Source organism: Panthera uncia (genome assembly GCF_023721935.1).
Source record: "Panthera uncia isolate 11264 chromosome A1 unlocalized genomic scaffold, Puncia_PCG_1.0 HiC_scaffold_16, whole genome shotgun sequence".
Taxonomy (NCBI): Eukaryota; Metazoa; Chordata; class Mammalia; order Carnivora; family Felidae; genus Panthera; species Panthera uncia.
In genome coordinates this window covers 42,872,411-42,888,900 of record NW_026057576.1, presented here as the reverse complement: position 1 = coordinate 42,888,900, position 16,490 = coordinate 42,872,411, and the positions used below count along the sequence as shown (strand labels likewise).

The 16,490-nt window shown below is 34.3% G+C and overlaps 1 protein-coding gene across 2 annotated transcripts in view; it reads left to right on the top strand.

Annotated features, from left to right (window-relative positions):
* The window catches only part of KLHL1 (kelch like family member 1), a 362,590-nt gene that overhangs the window by 306,831 nt on the left and 39,269 nt on the right, over positions 1 to 16,490 (top strand). For both annotated transcript variants that reach the window (XM_049647049.1, XM_049647048.1), the window contains one exon: positions 13,518 to 13,680. In XM_049647049.1, coding sequence (XP_049503006.1) covers positions 13,518 to 13,680 — 163 coding nt within the window. The remainder of the gene's footprint in view (positions 1 to 13,517; positions 13,681 to 16,490) is intronic.

The window sequence follows — 16,490 nt, the reverse complement described above, 5'->3', positions numbered from 1 at the left end:
ATCAATTAAGCCAAGTCAATTAATTTGATTGTTCAATTCTTCAGACATTGTTATTTTTCTACAATATTTCTCTAAGGCTAAGAGATGCATACCTAAATTTCACACTATAATTGTATTTTTAGCACTGCTGGCATTTCTAATAGATTTTACATTATGAATTTAGCTATGTCTTTTGGTGCAAACAGGGTTTTTTGTATGGGAACTTTGAAATCAATTCTATATATGTTGTATATAAATATAGCCATATCAAATGCCCCTCTATATCCTTGTGTAACATTAATGTTAATGCAAATTCTATATTTCTGTTTACATTTGCCTGCTGTCTAATTTTTTTGCTAACCAATTTGTTTTCCACTTTTGTCCTTTCATATACATGCTTATTAGAAATATCATGTGACTAAGTTTTGTTAGCCCAATCTGAAAAAGCTTTTTTTTTATTTCAAAAAATGAGTTTTTTCACCATTAGTATCAAAGCTAACATACTTTCTTCTTTCCTCCTCCTTCCCCTCTTCTTCCTCTTCTTTTCCTTCTTCTCCTTCCTCTTCTCCTTCTTCTTCTCCTTCTCCTTTCCTTCTTCTCCTTCTTCTTCTTCCTCTTCTTCCTCTTCTTCTTCTCTTCTTTGTCTTCATCTCCCTCTCCTTCCCCTCCTCCACCTCCTCCTCCGTTTTCTTCTTAATTTATCTTAATATGTTTCCTCTTACTCTTCTAATATTTCCATCTTCCATAGAAGATGCTATTTATTTTATTCTTTACTCTTGTTAATTAGAGGTCTCAATTTATTATTAAATGCTCTTTTAATCAGACATATTTGAGTCCCATATTTTAAGCTAAAATTTTTTGAGCAAGACAATTTTTTCTAAATAAAATGTTCTACCACCCCTCTAATTCCTTCCCAACTCCAATAAAATAAAATACTGAGAAGCTTGGGAATTTTACAAGGATATGTCCAAGGGTGAGGTTTTTTGTTTTGTGTTTTTTGGGTTTTTTTTTTTTTTTTTTTTTTTCCTATTTATTTTTCCTAGAAGTCAAGGATGTTTCAATCTATATATCAATATTTTTCTGCAGTTCTGGAAAATTTTCTTCTACCAAAGGTAAAATTATAACATCTATATGTCCCCTTTTATTTCCAGGAACTGCTACTATTCACATATTCTTTCTCCTGGATTTTTTTTTCTAGTTTATTTTGTTTCATGTATCCATTTATTTATATCTTTGTTCTATGAGTTAAGCTATTTCTTCCTCTTTATTTTTCAAGGCTACTCATTTGGGTCTCAACATAAATCATTCTGTCCAGTTATATTTCCATAACTATTTAAAAGAAAATAATATATTTTTAAAATAAATACATAAACACACACTTTTTAAAATCTCCATAAATTTTCTTTTGTGGTTACAAATAAATACCCTTAGACTTTCCTTTCTTTTAAGCAATTTGGCAGTTCCTCTGTAATTCTATTTAGATTAGTAGCTTTATAGATTATTCTACTTATCCTTTCTGGCAGTTGGGAACAGTTGGGAGTCTTTTTTCCTTGTGGCAGCAATTCTCAATGCTGGCTACACATTCAGATTACGTTGGCAGCTTTTAAATTGTGGATGCTGAGCCCCAACTCTAGCAAATTTTATCACAACCCTTCTAAGTAGAGCTCAGGCAAATATATATATGTGTATATATGTATGTACATACATATATACATACGATATATATACATACACATACATATATACACATATATATGTGTATATATATATATATAAATTTAATATATCTTTTAAATATATATTTACAGTTTTAGTTGATTAGGAACTACTGTTCATAAGCTCATTGTGTCTCAGGTTTTGGTGACTGGAGTACCCTATTTGATGGAATTCTGACAGATGGTAAAAAAAGGTACCATGGGCTCATGCTCCATTGAGTCTGTTATGAAGAAGCAATGAAACCATCAGTCCTCTGTTGTGGTTTCCGGACAGACAGAGGTTCCATGTTCTGTAGATTCTCTGTACTGTCCCAACTTCAAAAGACTGCAGCCGTCTGTTCTACATAATTTTTGGCTTCCCGGGAAGCCAAAGCCAAAGAAATCCACAAAGTCACTTGAAATGTCAGCTCTCTCTTTGGGGAAAAATGTCTATGATGCCAATTTTTTTTTGCTGGAATTGCTTTTTGATTATTCTTACTACTGGATTCTATTGTGTCTCTGAGAAACTTACCCAGGCTATGTCGTGGAAGCCTAACAATCTCATAGTCTTGCTTCTTCTACCCAGTAGCCTAAAAATCTCATCACCAGTGTACCTCCCAGAAGCAAAAACTTGGAATTGGAAGTAAAGAGGAAGAGAATTTTGTTCAAGTAAACACGGTCCCAAAACACTTCCCTTTAATTTCAATGCATACTGTGAAATTAACTTCCAAATAAGGCTTGACTTATGTATAAATATATCTAGACTAGCATTGGTGAAATATTTCACTTTTTTTTAATAGTTTCATATTGTACTTACAATCCCCTGGAAATTGATATTCTCAACCAGGAATATTACTTTGACAATAGACTCAACATTTAAAGCACAGGTACAAAATACAAAAATAATAACCCAGCTCTGAAATATTTGCCACATATTATGAGATTTAAAAAAATAATAATGTAAATCATTCCTTAGAACAATCCAAGGAGAAGAGCTCATATCCCTAATTTAAAGATTGACAAAATGAGAATCAAAGAGGTTAAGGGATTTTCACAAAATCACAGTTAATAAATGAATAGTCTTAACACAATCTTCAAAATGTATGATCTTTCCACTACCCACCTGCTTCATTTTCATTTAGCATGAAAGCAGAGTATTTCCCCAATTTTATCTAATTTAGCAGTTATTGAAATATAATCAATAAAGTATAATCAATAGGCTATGCATAAAGGTAAGACAAAATAATCCTAATGAATGAATTTCATTAGATGCTTTAGGAAATTAACTACTTCCACAGTGCTGTTCTTTTAAATTACTTTTTAAATCAATACAACTATAGAAAAGATAAACAATATCTTTATTAATTGGCATCCATCATATTTAAAAATATAATAATAGAATATAAAATAGGCAATGCATATAATGAATGGTTATTTGATAAGGAATCTGGATACTACTTATTTATAAAATATTTAGTATACATGTTACATTTCAGAATGAGGATTCACATAAAAAAAGTTTAGCACAGTGATGGTAAAGGATGGGACAAAATCTTACTAAAAGAATGAAAATTTACAGAAAGCTTTCTATTTGCGTTAGATCTGAAAAGAACAGAATTTAGTCCGACTAGCTGAGGTATAGAATGTTAAAGTTCAGGGAACATATGGGTCATGATAATACGTCAAATGTTAAGGGATTTGGAAATGCAATGAAATTAAACATGGGCAGGTGGAATGAGGCCAGGTTATAGAATCACTGTGCAACACCAGAGTCTGTACAAGTGCATTAGCAAAAAGATGCCTAACCGTGTTTGTGTTAGCATGATTTTTCAGGGGCACTGTGAAGAATACAAGACTGAAAGTAGGAGAGGCTGTTGGTGCATAGTGGCAGTGTTATATTAGGGGCCTTGGGGAGTAATGTATAAAACACAGACTCTGTTAATACAGAGTTTACAATCCATTTGGGAAGGCAAGATATTAACATTCAGAAAATAGAGAATAATGGAAATTTTCATAGGACACCAAATTTGTGCATTCATTCATTTGCCAAAATATTTCGAACTTCAGATATGTGTTAGGTATTAACACGTAATCAGGCAGGTATTAGGTTTAGCCCATATCTTAAGCCTGGAAATGTCCCTGTCCCCTGTTGAATTACAAACAAATTAGGAAAAAAGTGTATCGGAATTTTATGTAATTTGGATTACATATATTTGTTTTTATGTCCATTACTAACATACTGTGTGTAATTATGTATCTTTGAGAACAATTACTACAACTCTGGGAGAAATTGGTTGTCCTAAAAATTATATTGAGTGTCATTTATTTTTTAATCATCCTGTTGTTCCTTAGAGGAGAGCAGCTAAAGGGTTTCATCGAAGAACATTTATTTTCAAGTATTTCTATGTCATTAAAGAAAGTGAGCCTAGAATCTCAAGAAGTTGATATTGTCATACACAGAAAGTGTGTGTTTCAGTAGACTCCAGCAGTAATGCAGTAGAGAACAATTTGAATAGGACAATTGCTCAGATTTTAACATCAAACCAACTGAATTTAATATGTCTTTGCCAGTAGGATCTCTTAAATTCTCAATTTCCTTCGTGAAAAATGTCAACAATTATTCATTTTTGCTGAATTACTGAATCTTGATCTACATGTCATATTGAATAATAAATGGCACACATCCCATCTCTCCAGTTTTATCCCAATGGGCATACTTACACATTGACATTTTCTTTACATTCATCTAGATAAAAGGTTTTTGTTTTTTGTTTTTTTTTGAGAGACAGAGCATGAGCAGGGGAGGGGCAGAGAGAGAGGGGGAGACACAGAATCTGAAGCAGGCTCCAGGCTCTGAGCTGTCAGCACAGAGCCCGCCATGGGGCTAGAACCCATGAACTGTGAGATCATGGCCTGAGCTGAGTGCTGAAGTTGGACGCTTAACCGACTGAGCCCCCCAGGCGCCCCCAGGAGAAGGGATTTTTTTAATGGCATTATCACTTGTCTCTCCACATATTCTCTAGAATGATATAAAGACTGAGGTCAGATGAATCTAATTAGAATAACAGCTCTAATGATACCAACACTCTTGCTTAAAAACGTTCCTCAGAGTCTCACATAAAATCTGTACTTCTTAAAGTGCCTTTTATATCCCACCTGCTCCCCTCCCCACATTTTTTTCAACTTTATTTACAACCTTTTTTCTTTTAACAATAATATTAGTTTGGGTTCACTAAACAGCAGATGCCAAGGCAGGATTCGCTGTTCAAGAGGTTTGAAACAGCCTTGAAAGATTCAAGAGAGTGAAACAGATTTCAGACCTTCGTGTTTGACCTAACTTCTGTGAAGGCAAAAGGGGAGGAAAGAGGATTGGGATTGGATAGAAAGAGCGTCAGACTCCAACCCAGTTCCCAAAGCAGTTTGGCCAACTCCAGAGGGAATCCTAGAGGCAAATCTGCAGGGATCCCCTGTGCTGAAGGAGTGGGCCTGCATTAGCACCATCACCGTGCACAGTCACTGTCTGAGAGTTGTTGGTAAGAAGTGTGGCCTTGGTGCAAATTCCATGGCAGATACAGAAAAATAGTAGTCAATTATAGGCAGGCACATTTTTATGGTTGGCATAACCACTGATTAAAGTAAGTAGTCACTCTAGCTATTTGTAGCCTGATTCGTACTTCTGTGTTACGCTCAAGTGTTTTCCTTCACTTATAATGTCTTGCATCTGTGTTTGTGAAAATTACAGCCAAGCTGTAAACCACAGTTCTCTTGCCTCATCTTCTGTGATGTCTCCTCTAATCACCCAATTATAACCCACAGCCTCTATAACACTTTTCTGTGTTACCTCAATGTAATTTTTGCCTTAAAAGCCAACAATGCATAGCTACAAGGAAAGCTGGCATTTGGAAGAATAGCACTTCAAAATATATTGTGATTATTTATTTTTGTTTAGATGTATACAGTATTCCTATTTTATTTATTTATTTTTATTTTTTTACACTTTATTTATTTTTGAGAGAGAGAGAGAGAGAGACAGAGACAGAGCACAAGTGGGGGAGGGGCAGAGAGAGAGGGAGACACAGAATCCAAAGCAGGCTCCAGGCTCTGAGCTGTCAGCACGGAGACCAATGCAGGGCTCAAACCCACGAACCGTGAGATCATGACCTGAGCCAAAGTCAGTTGCTTAACCAACTGAGCCACCCAGGTGCCCCTACAATATTCCTATTTTAAACAATGACTAAGTATTACCCACAATCATCCTGAGGAAACATATATTTATTTAGTAAAGTATTTAGAGAGGGTCTTTTTTTTGTGAAAGGTTTTTGATCAATATTTTAAATTGCCTACAGGGAGCAAACATAAATGGAGCCCTCAGAAATGGAGACAATGTGGCACAGTGGAGTGTATTAAATCTTTAACTGGCCCCTTCAGAAGTCTCTCCCATATCCCTACAGTGATACAATAGACTGAAATTTGATGAGAAGACTTAGGGTTTTGATAAATTACTATCATGGTCTTAATCATGCCGAATACTTGCACAATGTTAAATATGTGCCATATGCTTTTCTAAGTGTATTTCTTTCAATCCTTGAAGCAACCCTGTGGGTTAGGCACCATAACTAGCTCCATTGTACAAATCAGAAGACTGAGGTACAAGAGGTTAAGTAACATTTCAAATCACATGGCAAGGATGTATTTTTTTTTTTTAATACACAGAACGTGTTGATGGAATGGATGAAGGAGGGATATTAGGGAAAGGATCCAATAAATACATCTTCATTTGAAAACATTTCCTGAGTCTTTCACGTTTCTTTATATGAACTTTTACCACATCAACAGAAGACACTACCATCTCTTACATACACTGTTGGTATGGACTCATCAATTCTCATTTCTCCACACCACATCTAGCATGACAATATTTGAGAAATAAATGCAATTGCGTCATTTCTCTGCTTTAAAATTTTCAACAGTTTCACATTGCTCTTAGGATTAGAAAAAAAAAAAGAATTCTTGTTCATATATAAAGCCCCACACTGAGTGGTACTTTAACTCTTCAGGCTTACTGCATGCCATACTGCTTGTCCCTTAACTCTCAGGGTTTACTGCCACACTGGCCCTCTTGCAGCTCCTCAGACATACTCTGCTTCTGCCTACCACCAAGGCCCTTATACCAATGTTCCTTCTGCCTGGAATTCCTCAACCCCCAAGGGAATCCTAATATTTTCCAGGTTTTAGCTTAGTCAACACTTTTTCACTTTGGAGAAAAAACATTCCTTTCATCCTGTGGACAGGTACTAAATTTTCACCTATCGGTGAACTTCATTGATGCATATGCCCTGCCCCTCTTCACCCCACTGTACACTTAATGGGGAAATGAACTGGTAGAGGTTATACCATAATTATTGGAAAACTGGATGGATGATGAATGAATCCAAGAAAGGGAAATTGTATAGTAGTAAAATTGGATGTTAGCTGACTATTAATCTTCAATGACAACCTTGATTCCATACATCTACACACGCACACACACCATGAATGATAGATGTTAGTGACTTGTGAGGTAAGCAGATTACTGGTCAGAAACCTTCTGCCTAATGGTTCTGTTACTAATATCATTTTCTACTGCAGTAGTCATTCTCAATCTTGACTGAGGAATCAGCTAAGGATTCAGTTAAAAGTTCTCACCCTAGAGGGGCGCCTGGGTGGCTCAGTCAAGCATCCGACTTTGGCTCAGGTCATGATCTCATGGTTCATGGCTTTGAACCCCACATCAGGCTCTGTGCTGACAGCTCAGAGCCTGGAGACTGCTTCAGATCTGTGTCTCCCTCTCTCTCTGCCCCTTCCCTGCTTACGATCTCTCTTTCTCTCAAAATAAATAAACATTTATTTCTCACCCTAGAGAACTTTGAAGCATCTCTGTGTTTAGACATCATCTCAGTCCAATTAGATCAGAATCTTTGTAATTCAGACATTAGCATTTTTTCAAAGGTTCCCAGGTGATTTCACTGGGTAGTCAAAATTGACAATGACAATCACAATTAAGGAAAGAATGGGATACAATACACCAATACAAAGTGTGTTTATCCTCTGTTTGAAGATTAAGCAAAAGTAAAAATTTATCTTAAGCCAACATGATTTTGTAGGATTGCATAAAAAATATCTCTGTGCAACACAGTACATTTTGCTCTGCCTATTATTATATATATATGTATATATATATATATGTATATATATATATATATATATATATATATATACTGATTGGCTCAGTCGGTTAAGTGTCCAACTCTTGACTTATGTTCAGGTCATGATCCTAGGATTGTGGGACTAAGTCTTGAGTCCAGACCTGCTCTGAGCTTGGAGCCTGCTTGGGATTCTCTCTCTCTCTCTCTCTCTCTCTCTCTGTGTGTGTGTGTCTCTCTCTCTCTGTCTCTCTCTCCCTCTGTCCCTCCCCCACTAACATATGTGCTTTCTCTCTCTCTCAAAAATATATAAACTTTAAAATTATATATATATTAGGGCACCTGGGTGGTGCAGTCGGTTACAGTTGGTTAAGCATCCAACTTCGGCTCAGGTCATGATCTCAAAGGTTCAAGCCCTGCTTTGGGCTCTGTGCTAACAGCTCAGAGCCTAGAGCCTGCTCTGGATTCTGTGTCTCCCTCTCTGTCTGCCCCTCTCCCACTCGTACTCTGTCTCTCTGTTTCTCTCTCTATATTAGTATTTTACATAATAATTATATATATTAATATATTATATATTATAAGCATATATAGATACTCACAAAGCTATATTTATATATACATATACAAACATGCATATATACGCACACATATATACATATGTACATGCATATAAATTTAATATCATTGGGAAAATGTTATAACGTAATGTAGATAAAATGTATATAATTTTACTTATATATTTTTCCATTCCCAATTATGTAAGTTATCTTTGTTTAATTCTTTGCACAGCACAACTGTGAGGTATTAATTTTATGAATCTTATTTATTGATTCATTGCTTCTAAAGTAAAACTATTTGATAACACTGGATTTAAATCACCCTAATCATTAGTTATGAGTACTTACTAGGTGCTACTGTATCCTTGATGGTTATTTTTGAAAACAGTTTAGAAAAGATTAGTAATAAATTCATGTCTATATTCCAGGCAATATACATATTGAAACCCCTAGTAATTTAAATGTATTTTGAGACTTCCAAAAGGTAATAATTAGTTGTAGTAATTTATTTGACATAGTTTTTAGGTCAAAAGAAACTAAATGTATTGTTATTCATTTGAAAATAAGTGTTCTCGGGGTGCCAGGGTGGCTCAGTCATTTAAGCATCTGACTTCGGCTCAGGTCATAATATCAGGGTTCTTGGGTTCGAGCCCTGCATCAGGCCAGCACAGAGCCTGCAGCTTGCTTCGAATTCTTTGTCTCCCTCTCTTCTGCCCCTCCCCCACTCAGGCTTGTCTCTTTCAAAACAAAACATTAAAAAAAAATGTTCTGTACCTAAACAAAAGAAGATCTCATTTTTTGCAGGCTAATGCTTTTCAAATTATGTAATTAATGGCAAAAATGCAAACAATAGAGCAATATTAAGAACTGGCTTTGTGTTGTCACAATTTTTAATTAAAACATATTCTCTTTAATTTGGAAAATTTTAGAGCTTAGAATAAATTTAGCAATATTTTAAATGGATAATAATAACAAGGTTAGAGAAGAGCAATAATTTTTTTCAGGAAAAAAATTATCTGGTTGTATTTATATAGAAATAGTAAAATAAATATTTTGAGGTACATTATGTAAATGGGAGTAAATTTTGCTTTAAGTGAAATATTTTGGGGAGTGACCTATCCAGATGGACCATGCCCCACTGATTACTTCCCATGTTCAAAGGCCTAAATTGCCAGTGAATACATTTATTCTCTGTAACCCATATAGAAAATGCTCAGCTTCAGTTTGTGCTACTTTATCTGAAACTTAGGGAGGGTTTGCTTCTTTCATTGAACAGTCTTGAAGGAAAATTATACAAAAAATTCTAATAAATATTTTACAGAGGAAATCATAAGGGGGATAATATGTGCAAGACCAACAGTTTAAGATATATAAATAATTATGTGTTCTGAAAAACTACATTTTGGTAACATAAAACATCGAAAGACATTTTAAAATTCTTTATCAGAAGTAATCATGCAGTTACTAAGCTTGAGACATACAAAAATGTTTCCATTAAATTATTATTTTTTTAGTGCAGGTTTAATGTAGTTACTGAACAAAGCACAGAAAAATATTTTTACACTCTTAACCTTGCATTACTGCATCTGTAAGATATTTTTGGTAAACATAAGGAAAAAATTAAATGTATCATTCCAATTTTGAAATCATTCTGGTCCACTTACTAACTCTACTTAATGAGACCCTTGTGCAAAGGAATTATCACAGCTGCAAAAGTTATGCAAATCACATCATAAGGCATTCAGAGTCCATAAATCTGTGGCATTTTATATATGTTACACTATAGGACTGAAACATGTACAAAAAGTCAAATAATCTCAAACAGTTAAAAAAGCAAGTCACAGATCAATGATTTTTGTAGGGTATATATTTGACTAAGTAGTTATCAGATTGTATTAAAACTTGTAATGTGATGGTCCAGAACCTATTTTGAAAGTGAACAATAACCTCCCTCTTTCCAAATCCAATAGAAATTTGTACTTGGTCAGAAATATGCAAGTGTATGATTACTCCATCCCCCTAGAAATACTCTCCACTCTTAGTTTTCAGATACCAAAAGCTTCTGCTTTTCCTTCCACCTATCTGGCCATTTCTTCTCTGGCTCTTTTGTTCTCTTTTGTTGTAATTGATTTTGAAGCCACTCATGGCTAGATTTTGGTCTCTGTTACCTTCTCTCTTACTACTCTTTTCTTAACTGCCTTTATCTGATTCAATGCCTTCAAACTCCATGTCATTGCTGAGGAGTCCAAATTTATACATATAGCTCCAACATTAACTTGAACTTATGACAAGTATATTAAACAGCCTTTTTGAATGCTCCACTTAGATGTCTAATAGTTCCCTCAGACATGATATCTTCAACATGTAGTTTTCAAACTTTTCAGTCAATTCACCTATCGTTGAAACATATTCATATACCCCAGATCCAATCCATTAGCATGTTCTAGCAACAAACCTCCAGTATCAGAATAAAGTTCAAATATTTCCACTTTTCTCTATTTACTCTTTAACCTACTAATGCAAGATGCTATCTTATCCTTTTTGGATAACTATAATTTCCTCCTAACCATCTCTCTACTGCCTCCTAAACTGACTCCAACCCATTTACTACAACAAAATCAAAATAAATATTATGGTGATAAAATCCCTCATTGATAAACACTTCAGTGATTTCCCTTTGCTGTTAGAATAAAATGTAAATTCATTAGATTCATGCTAATGATCTGGCCCTTTCTGATGGATATCTCCTTAAAAACTTCATTGATGTTTAACATTTATCTCCGTATATTTAATCATTATGGAGACATGGGAATGATTGTACATGCTCTTGTAAAATTCCATAAGATATATTCATCTCCTTTGGAAATTGCCCCAAACTTAACATTTATTCATCCTTTCTGATCCCACTTACTTTGAGCTGCCCCAAGAAAAGATCAACATACAAAGCTTATGTCCTTTGGTTTTGGCAGTCATTGCATCAGAACCCTGTCCTCCATATGCATATCTACTTACTAGTGTGTGTAAAATAGGATCCCTAAGTTGGAGATATGTATGACAGTAATTTGATATTCTAATCAGTTACTTTTTTCTTTATTAAATTATAATTGTATAATATGTGTGAAGGGCTTGCTTACTGTGAATCATGTACTTATTCCATTTTAGTTACATATTTATTGCCTAATAAATATGAGCTCAGCTCATCGAGGGCAGGGACTTTGTTGGCCTTGTTCACCTCTGTTCTTGGCACTGTGTCTTTGGTGATAAGAACAATTTCTAACACACAACAGACTTTCAAATGAATGAGTGAATGAATGAGCAAACAAGGGGTCGTTTTATTTTTAGGTTCCTATTGAAAGAAAATTCTCCATGTGTCTCTCAAATTTCTGCATAACTTTGGAGCAAGGCACTGACCCCCCCAAAAGGATGTTAATATAATGGAAAGTCTTAGAAGAGAGGATAATTCCTCTCTCCAAAGTGAAAGGCAGGCATGCTTTAAAAGCATGAAGATAATGTCTCCTTCTGTAGTAATAAGCACATAGGTTTAGTGCTCATGGTAAGTCCATTTCCTTTCTTGTAATACAATCCACTGCATGTTCAAGTTCCAACTGAACTGCAAAAACATTCATTAGACAAATTTAACATGCAAGGGACTATTGTAACAGGGAAGAAAGCCCAGAATTTTGGCTGGACTCAACCTCACCAAAACAAAGCCAGGAGCGTTTTTAAGAGCTCAGGCAGGTGTAAGGGATTATAGGCAAAGTGTATTTGCTAATTGGCCGTACCCAAAGGTAAGGTAAATTTTCTGTCTTCACAACAAGAAGTAGTTTTACAACTTGAAGCAAGGTGTCAACTGAAGATAGGCTCTCAATATCTTTCTTGATGATTACATTTCAAAGAAATAGTTCTCAGGTCCTTGAGAAAGAAGTCCTGAGTTGTAACACAAGTAGGAGGCATTTCAAAAGATTTCCATCTAGAAATCTTGTGCAGAGAGAAATCTTGTGCAGAGAGAAATAATGTGCAATTACATGTTTTCTAAAATAAGTGCTCTAAGGAAAATGAGGTCAGGGCCCTCAAAGCAAGAAGAATCCTTTCTAAATTTTGGTCAAGCTGAAGGCAAAGTTAAGGTCATGTTGGTCATCCTCTTTGGGTCACCCTATTGGAACCAGGGCTTGAAGAACAAGTGAAAGACAAACAATAAAAGGTGATACTCTATTACTGTTGTTATAAGTAATGAATTACCTTTCCCCTTTGACACACAACTCCCGTGTCTTCTACCAATATGTGTATATTTATGGCAGTCTAACTTGTCAGCTGGCAAGTAGGGTAAAATCACGGATTCTTCAGAGTCCTTGACAATCAGGCTTTGAATTTTGAAGAAAAAATTCATCAGAATTGCTCTTTATATAATGAAATCATTTCAGCCAATATTAACATGATATATAAATATTTAGCAATTGCTAGAATTTAATAAAATTCATCTATGAAGAAAAGAATATACTGGAAAAGCAGTATATAGGAGTATCTGTCTATCATCTATCTATCATCTATCATCTATCTATCTATTATCTATCTCTCCTTTCATCCATGACTCACTATTACTTTGTTTTGATTGCTTGTGTTTAGTGATTTCGGCTTGTGACATGAAATGCTTCATATTTTATAAGTTTTAGATAACTTTATTATGAAGTTACCAAAAAGCCAAAACACAGAAAACCCTACCCTGAATTTCAAATTGATACTATTGTGTTGCTTAATGTAGCATCATTTAAAGTAACAAACTACTTTAAACCGCAGTATAGAAATGTTTTTCAGAAGTAGAGGCACATGGTGTATCATCTCTGATTTTTAGAATTTGCTTTTTCATAGAGATATAAATAAGCAAATTAATTTTTTTCTATAAAGCACCTAGATTATACTTATTTTGGTTCTAATTGTTTTCACTTTAATAAAATGATACAATTAATAGTAAATAGTTTCTACCCCATTGCATTTGTGTAACAGCTAGAGCCTATTTTGAATTGCAGCACAATTTGTACTGTTAACCTGATTTTTTAAATCTCACTGTGAAGCACATTCATTCAGTTTTCATTTCCCCCATGTTTTAGGTGTAACAGTTCTTGAAGGCCCTATTTATGCTGTGGGAGGCCATGATGGCTGGAGCTATCTGAATACAGTGGAGAGGTGGGACCCCCAGAGTCAGCAATGGACATTTGTAGCCAGTATGTCCATTGCCCGAAGCACAGTTGGTGTAGCGGCTTTGAATGGCAAGTGAGTAGATTTTTCTTTTTTCATCTGGAAAATATTTTTAGTAAATATTCTTCTTAAAATAACTTTTAGTAAGCTAATCCAATAAAAATCTTTTTATGGATTTTACGATTGTCATGTTTTTTTCCTTTAATTCTGTCTTCATGGATAATTGAAAAATTAAGACTGCATATTTTTCTGGTTGTCTCTCCATATGAAACAGAAACCCAAACTCCTTCACATTAATTGCTGGTTAAAAGCAGTATGAAGTATAATTCATAAGAATTATTTCCACTAAAGATCTGGATATTTATATACTTACTGGTAAAATTGTCTGAGAAGCTTTCAAAATGCTATTAAAAGTTTGGGGCTTCGTATATATTCTTTGCATGATTATAGTAGTCTGTCCACTTTGTACTATTTCCAACCTATTGGCCTAAATCAGGAATTCTCAACCTCAATACTGTTGAAATTTGGGGCCAAATAATCCTTTACTGGAGCTGAGGCTCTGTCTTGTGCCTGAGTGTGCTCGGCAGAATTCTGGGTTTCTGTCCACTAGATGTCAGCTCCACCTTCATCCCAGTGTGACAACCAAAGAGTCTTCAGACTTTGCCTGATATCCTATGGGGATGACAAAATAGGCTCCCTCTCACTCCCATGAGAATTCCTGCCCTAAACAAAGTTAATAACAACTCGGGCCTGGACAACGGCAAAAGCTTTCAATCTGGTTTCCCTACCTCTCTTTCTCCTACAGTCCATTTTCTAAATCAGCCAGAGCAATCCTTTTACAAATATGAAGCATATACCATTCCTCTTCAAGGCCTTCTCTTTGCAAAGTGTATACAGTGCCTATCTTCACCTAAAGGTACCCACTGGATCTTCTCCTGGTGTACTCTACTTTTTTTTTTTTTCTCTTTACATCAGCCAAATTGCCCTTGTATCTGTGCCTCAAATATGGCAAGCTCTAACCTTTCAGTCCCTTTGAATTTGCTGTTCTGTTTGTCCAAGATGATGTTCCTACCAGTCCTAATGTGCCCAGATCCTTCTTATTGTTCAGATGCCATCTCAAAATTTGTCCCCATGGAGGTACTTCCTATCTACCCTCTTAAAATAGACCACCCTGCACACTACCTCAAACAATTTACTTACTGTTCTTGAAATTACATACATTATTGTTTTCCATCTCTTTTAACTAACATATGCTCAGTCAATGTTGAGATCTGTCTACATCATTCATTATGAATGGTGTTATGAATGGGCATAATCCACATTCAGTATGTCTATTGAGTAAATGTTAAATAAATTGCCTTATCCAATTGAGACACTTTCAATCACCTTTGACAACCTAATTTTTTTCTAAATATATATATATTTAGAAAGTTATTATTATACCATGTTGTTAAAGAAGCTGATTTTGTCATCTAAATTGTAAATAAACATTTCCATGGAATTAAAGACTTGCAAATTCAAATTTTAATGGCTATGCAGTAGTCCACTGTCTGCAAGAAAAAAAGAAAAAAAGTCCCGAAGTGTAAGTAACTAGTTAGTCTCTGATTAGTATCTAAAGTATCTAAATATATCTAAAATATTTACATTTAACATAATATATATCTAAAATATTTCCCAAATTTTGATATTATCAATAAAGCTGCATTGCACACTGTTAGATGTAATCTTTTTGGGCAAATTACTGAGTATTTCCTTAGGAAAAATTTCTGCAACGTGGATTTCAGGGGAATTGGGACTGAGTTATTTTCAGGACTAAAATAAATATAATTTAAACCTTTCCTTCGTAAGATTTACCAAAAACTTTCTGAACAGCATTACATGAAAAATACCTTTTTCAGTGCATCCTGATCAACATTTTGTTACCATTTGTTACCACCTAAAAGGAAATTGAAAAATATTTTGTTAAAATGTAAATTTTTATAGTAGCAAGATTAAAGTTGTGTGTATTCCTTACTCTGTTTGACCAAGTATATTTCTATATTTCTACTTTTATGGAATATATAGCAATATTTTCCACGGGCATCAACATTGTGTCCATTTATTCTTTTAATTGTATATGTTTTGGCACACAAATTTCATGTTTGTGTATTTATATCAACCTATTTTTGTTTATTATTTCCTCTGGCTTAGGCTTTTTCAGGTTTCACTTAAGTTTATTTTAGGCAGAAAACGACATTGTTAGTGTCATAGATTTGAAAATCCCTTGAGGATTTTGCCTGGAAACAAATATCACAGGTATTTACATTTGAAATCTTTTCATTTGAGAATATGGACCCGCTTTCATCTCTTAAAATCAACCTCTATACATTTTGGTGGTTTTTAATTTTGGCATGGCCTTCATATCTTATTTTGAGGTCTGTTCGCATTTATTTATACTTTGTGCATTTTTATTATATTTATTCATATATATTAATAATTATACACTTATACTACACTAGAGAAAATAGTTTATATATATATATATATATATATATATAATAGCCATCTTACTAAATGCATGTTAGTTCTATTAGTATTTTATTTTATAATAACTGATTTTTTAGGAAAATAAACATATAGTAAACTAATAATGAAACTTTATCCCTTCTTTATTAATATTTACATTTATTTCATTTTTACTGTATTGCTTTTACTTTTAAAATAATGCATAAATAGTAATGAGACCAGGTGTCCTTGTCTGTGTCCTCTAATTGGAAAGACTTTAAGGTTTCATAATCTGTGTATGTTGTTAGTTATTCTTTGAGATATATGTACTGCATGATGTTAAGGGCAAGTTATTGTCTGCAGTTTGTTTAGTGGATATTTTATCCTAAAAAAACAGCATT